Source organism: Gymnoscopelus microlampas, assembly GCF_963454915.1.
Source record: "Gymnoscopelus microlampas genome assembly, chromosome: 8".
NCBI lineage: Eukaryota > Metazoa > Chordata > Actinopteri > Myctophiformes > Myctophidae > Gymnoscopelus > Gymnoscopelus microlampas.
In genome coordinates this window covers 12,922,652-12,928,997 of record NC_139945.1, presented here as the reverse complement: position 1 = coordinate 12,928,997, position 6,346 = coordinate 12,922,652, and the positions used below count along the sequence as shown (strand labels likewise).

Below are 6,346 nucleotides of genomic sequence, written 5' to 3'. Positions count from 1 at the left end.
CTATTAACACAGAATTTTCCAAATAAATTGTGTGTGTGTGTGTGTGTGTGCGTGTGTGCGTGCGTGCGTGCGTGCGTGCGTGCGTGTGCGTGCGTGCGTGTGTACAGGTTGACGGTGTGGTTGACGTTGTGCTGAAAAAAGAAAAAAGATACCAATGTTTAGAATCCAGTATTTCTTGTTCTTCCTGCCCTAGGTAACAAATCCTGCATCTTACTCTGCTGATCCTGTTCCTCCACTTGGAACTAGTTGGAGAGTCCTCCCCTCTTGCTCTGGCACCTCAGTGTCCCATGTGTCCTGTTTCAACGTTACCTCCCTCCCTTTGACATTAATGAAAACCTTAATGGCACCAGTGTAGTCAGCAGATACTAGAACCTCTGTGTGGTCTGTTGTCTCCAGGGCCCCTGACGTAACGGTTTCAGAGTCTTTAGAGTACGTGCTCTTAGATTCTGCTTCCTGTGGGACGATGAGGCCGGGGTGTGGTGCAAAGATGGCTGAGGTGACCACTATATTGTGAGCTTTAATCCCTTCCCAGAAGTCATTGCGGTCCCGCCGCACCGAGGTAAGTTTCCTTGAGTTGTGGTAAGTGCTCCAGATGTACACATATTTGTCCTCGGAGCCGCTAACAATGAACGAGTAGTCGTGGCTAAAGCTGGCCTTGATCTGGCGGGTGCTGCTGTTGGCGTATCCCTTGTACTTCATCGACAGAGACATGTCCCGCAGGTCGTACAGGCGAATGCGCGAGTCGTTGGACGTCACCAAAATCTTATTCTCTCCGGGGAGGGGCTCTATTCCGGTGATCTTATGGCCAACTGTATTCCTGCCCCTGGTGGACCTCACGAGAATCTGAGTGTGATATTTGAGGTTCTCCGAGTCGTAAAGGATGCAGCGGCCGTCGAGGGTGCCAACGATGGCGTACTTTCCCGTTTCGCAGAAGTTGGCGGCGGTGATGAACTGTGACTTCTGGCTGTCCACCTCGTTCCACAGCTCCACCTTCTTGTCGATGATGTTCCACATACGCAGCTTCCCGTCCAGAGAACCGCTGAGGAAAAAGCGTTGCTCCCTGGGATGGAAGGCGATGGCCGAGACAATATCCTTGTGAGGGAAGCACCACTGACACTCTCTCCTGGATATGTGCCACAATCGAACTGTCTTATCCATGGAGGAGGAGAGCAGGAGATAGTCCTTTGACCAGGAGAGGTCCAGGATGTGAGACGTGTGACCTTTGTACTCGCAGAAGGGGGCTTGACAGAAGGGGGCATTCCTTTCCTCTGTGTCAGGATCCTCTGGCGTACAAGCCACAATTTCCAAGTCCGATTTAGATAAGCATGAACTTTTCTGAGAGGGCGAAGGTGACACACAACCTTCTGTGTTGTTATTTGTCCTCATATTGTTGAAATGGTCAAAAGCAGTCTTCAGAACCCAGATGCGCACCATTTTGTCATGGCCGGCTGTCGCCAACAGCCTGCCACAAAGAGAGAACTTCATAGCCCACACAGCCCCTGTGTGCACTCCACTCAGGTCCTGGATGACCTTCATCTGATCAAATTTGAAGGGACCCTCGAAGCTGTGTGATGCCTTGAACTTGGCTGGCCCAACGTACGGGCGTTTTTCCTCATCCTCCTGGTCGGGATGGAACACTTCGTGAACACTCTTCACCTTACTGACGGCCTTCTCTCCATACTTCTCGGCCAGCTGCTTGGCTCCCTTCATAGACCTCCCCAGGAAGTCCTTCAGCTGGGCCGTATTGACGGCGGACTTCTCTCCATACTTCTCAGCCAGGTGCTTGGCGCTGGTCACTGACTTCTCCATAAACATCTTCAGCGGGGTTGATTTCGGTTTGAGTTTTCCTCCGTCTGTGTCCGTCACTAGAGCTACCGCCTTATCATCATTATCTGATTGTCGTTGTTCTTGTTCTTCATCGTCTCCTGACTGGGCTGCATCATCGTGAACACGCTTCACCTTATTGACAGACTTCTGTTCATACTCCTCGGCCAGATGCTTGTTCCCAGGCTTCCCTGCAGACTTCTCGCTTTGTAGTTTTCCTCCGTCTGAGTCTGTCGCTGACACTTCTGCCTGGTCATCATCATCTGATTGTTGTTGTTCCTCTTCATGTTCTTCTATATCTTGTTCTTGGGGTGACTGGGCTGCGTCATCGCGGAAACTCTTCATCTTATTGATGGCCTTCTCTCCAAACTTCTCAGTCAGATGCTTGGCCTTCTTCACAGACTTTCCGATGAACTTCTTCACCGTTGTTGTTTTCTGTTTGAGTTTCCCTCCATCTGTGTCTGTCACCGGAGATTCCACCCCGTGATCATCACCATGTATATGTTGTTGTCCTTCTTCCTCGTATTGTTCATCTTGTTCTTCACCATGTGTATGTTGTTGTTCTTCTTGCTCGTATTGTTCATCGTGTTCTTCTTGTTTCTGATATTGTTTTGGTTCTTGGGTTGATTGGGCTGCGTCATCGCGAAAACTCTTCACCTTGTTGATGGCCCTCTCTCCATACTTTTCAGTCAGATGCTTGGCCTTCTTTACAGACTTCCCTATGAACTTCCGCACCGTTGTTGTTTTCTGTTTGAGTTTCCCTCCGTCTGTGTCCGTCAGTGGAACCACCGCCTTGTGATCATTATCATCTGTATGTTGCTGTTCTTTTTCTTGCTCTTCTTCATGTTCGTCTTGATGTTCTTGATCGTCTTGATATTGTTCTTGTTCTTGGGGTGATTGGGCTGCGTCATCGCGAAAACCCTTCACCTTGTTGATGGCCTTCTCTCCGTACTTCTCAGTCAGATGCTTGGCCTTTTCCACAGACTTTCCTATGAAATTCTTCATCTGGGTTGTTTTCTGTTTAAATTTTCCTCCATCCGTGTATGTTACCGGATATTCCACCTTGCCATCATCATCATCTTCTGACTGTTGTTGTTGGGGTCGCTGCGATTGGAATGTATCGCTGCGAACACTCTTCACCATAGTGACGACCTTATCTCCACACTTCTCAGCCAGATGCTTGGCGCCCTTCACAGACTTCGCCACTGTCTTCTTAAACTGCTGTGTTAGTTTACTTCCATCTGTGTCTGTCTGTGCCGCCTTATCATCATCTGACTGGTGTACGTCATTGGTGCTGTATTCCTTGGTCCTCTTCATGATGTGCAGGGTCAGCGGGTGGATTCCTGAAGGGAGATTTTCCACCGCCTGGATCAGGGGGATCTCCTCTCCAGTGTCCAGATTCTTGATCATCTCATTGGACAGAATCTCTTCGTCTGTCGGTTCTCTGTTGGAACTGGATGAGCATGGATGGGTAGGGCCTGCACCACCGGAAAGGGACACCTGATCATCATTCTCTCCCTGCGCTGTCACCACCTTCTTGTCTCTGCTGGTGGCACTGGCGAGATCCAGGGAGCGCAGAAGATCTTCTATACTGGCGGGGGGCAGCAGGCCAGATGGCCCCTCACCAGAGTCTCTGGGCATGGTCTCTTCTTTCTCCCTCATCAGTGGTCCCACTGATGAGACGTTCTGTCCTTCTGTGTTCTGGAAATAATGTTGATTTTATTTTGTTGGAAATACGGCTTGTCATGTCATTATTATGAACAGCCAGTTCAGCCAAGTTATCTTTGCCAATAATGAGGCAGGAGGCATTGGCTGCAATTATGCCGGGGTTTGTGGCCGATATGACGTGTTTCCCCAACCCCATTTAAGGGATATCACTTCTGCAATATTGCGATATATCGCAATATAAAAACTCTCTTGATATTGTTCAAAAATGTTATCGTTGGCCTGTGATTTTATCTACAATAAGGTATTCAGGTTGAAAGGTTTTGGTTTCAGACCATAAATCGGCCTTGAAGTCTAGCTTCTACCCCTGGTCAGAATGTGACATCATCAGTGACATCAGTAAGGTTTGTACTGTCCACGGCTGCGCACCAGAATATTCTACATATATGGGCATGTTCTCATACCCAGACCCAGAGATGTAGAGAGGTTTGGAGTCGAGGGAAAAAAGAGCCTATAGACCCAAAAAAAAGAAAATAATGTCATTGTCTTAAGAACGTTTTCAAAATAAAATAGCATATCTACAAGTTCAGATCTACAATGTCTGGTCAGCTCTACAAGTTCAAAAGGCATCATGACGCATTGCAGAGTATAGCCTACACCTAGGGTCCCAGAACTTTTCAGGCATCATATTTGAACTGGGGACCCACCAAAATAATCATATTTGAGCTGGGGACCCCCCCCACCTTGACAAGCACTTGGAATTTTAGGAATTGAGGCATTACAATTAGTTTGACTCGGTTCCACAGATGACATTTTTGAAAATAGCAGAGCTTGTACAGTAGATCTGCTATTTTAAAATGTTTTGCCTCTTAACACATTGACTGCCAGAGTTTTTTCAGATCATTCTGTAGCCTCTGCCTGGGTTTTGAACGATTTTGGTACCTGTTCGCGTAGCCACAGATTTTCTTCCTCCAGTATGATTGTTCCCCAGATGGTTTCTAATCACAGATGAGATTCAGGTGTGGTTTCACAAATGTCAACGAGGTCATTTTGACCTCGTTAACATGTGTTGTTTGATGTTTGAATATAGCTCAAAACCAGTAGTTTTAAACCAAAAAACAATGTGAATTGTTTGTCCGTTTGAATTTTAACATTGAAGTGAATGGAGCAGCAAATCTTTGAACATTTTTAGCTCCTAATCTGTTCGAAATTCGAAAAGGGTTGAAATTATAAAAAAATTCAATAAAAAAAAAAAAGGTCTTAAAAGTAATTAAATTGTAACTGTAGAAATGTGCAGATACCCTGTATACGTTGGTTTGTTTACTGTTGAGTGAGAAAACAATGTTGCACATTAAGCTAATCATCTGGGGACCCCCAGATAATTTGGGGATCCCCCTGGTCCCAACCCCCAGTTTGGGAACCATTGGCATACACAATGCATTACTGTAAACCAGCATGAACTGTGTACATGAAAGCACCGCCATGCAGAAGGAATTGTCTGACACAGTTTTACCTCCATCCTTTGTATAATTAAATACCCCCTTATACACGCACGCACGCACACGCACACGCACACGCACACACACACACACACACACACACACACACACACACACACACACACACACACACACACACAGAGCCTGGGGTGTACTATATGTCAGCTCAGCAAACAAACACACAGTCACAGTGACAGTAGCATTTATTTACAGCTTTACCTTTGTACTGCATCTCAACACACACCAGCACCCCCCCGCCAAACACGCATACACAAACCAATAACCCAGTAAATACACACATGCACGCACGCACGCACACACACACACACACACACACACACACACACACACACACACACACACACACACACACACACACACACACACACACACACACACACACACACACACACACACACACACACACACACACACACACAGAGAGCCTGGGGTGTACATGTCAGCTCAGCAAACACACAGAAACACACAGTCACAGTGACAGTAGCATTTATTTACAGCTTTACCTTTGTACTGCATCTCAAGGTTGTCTGTGTGCGTGTGTGTGTGTTTAGGGTAGTAGTGAGTGTATATGTGTGTTTAAGGGTGTGTGTGTGTGTGTGTGTGTGTGTGTGTGTGTGTGTGTGTGTGTGTGTGTGTGTGTGTGTGTGTGTGTATGTGTGTGTGTTTAAGTGTGTGTGTGTGTGTGTGTGTGTGTGTGTGTGTGTGTGTGTGTGTGTGTGTGTGTGTGTGTGTGTGTGTGTGCGCGCGCGCGTGCGTGCGTGCATGTGTGTATTTACTGGGTTATTGGTTTGTGTATGCGTGTTTGGCGGGGGGGTGCTGGTGTGTGTGTGTGTGTGTGTGTGTGTGTGTGTGTGTGTGTGTGTGTGTGGGTGTGTGTGTGTGTGTGTGTGTTTTGATTGCAGGTATGAAAGCGGGTCAAAGCAAAAGGGATCAAAGTCTTGACAAATCAACTATCACGACAAGAATAATATATTTAACAAAATTAACTCAACACACAAATACAAGTTATAAAAGACAAGTATAAAATTAACACAAAAAAATCTTCCATTTTCTATTTTGCCTTTTGCAAACGTGTTATGCTGCGTTCACACTGGCAGATACAAAAGATACAAAGATACAGAGCCTTGGGTGGCCGGCCGCTGACCTAGCGGTCCAGACACATACCATATATCGGCTCTAATGCGATCCCGATAACCTTTGCTGCGTGTCACTCCCCCGTCTCTCTCTCCCTGCTTCCTGTCTATCTACTATAAATGAAGAAGATAAAAGAAGATTTTTTTTCTTTTTTTTTTAAAGTTACAAATCTACACAGCATATTTGTAGCTTTGTATCTTTAT

At 46.4% G+C, this 6,346-nt stretch overlaps 2 protein-coding genes across 2 annotated transcripts in view; both read right to left on the bottom strand.

The window, feature by feature from the left end:
• LOC311049831 (galectin-4-like) overlaps nt 1-6,346 on the bottom strand; it is a 459,606-nt gene that overhangs the window by 300,260 nt on the left and 153,000 nt on the right. The gene's annotated exons all lie outside the window — the stretch shown is intronic.
• On the bottom strand, nt 211-3,486 carry LOC311050474 (WD repeat-containing protein 44-like; the record flags this gene model as incomplete). The annotated part of the gene is made up of 3 exons (XM_084064558.1): nt 211-1,734; nt 2,248-2,279; nt 3,060-3,486. The coding sequence occupies 3 exons, from the start codon at nt 3,484-3,486 to the stop codon at nt 211-213; spliced, it is 1,983 nt and encodes a 660-aa protein (XP_083920684.1).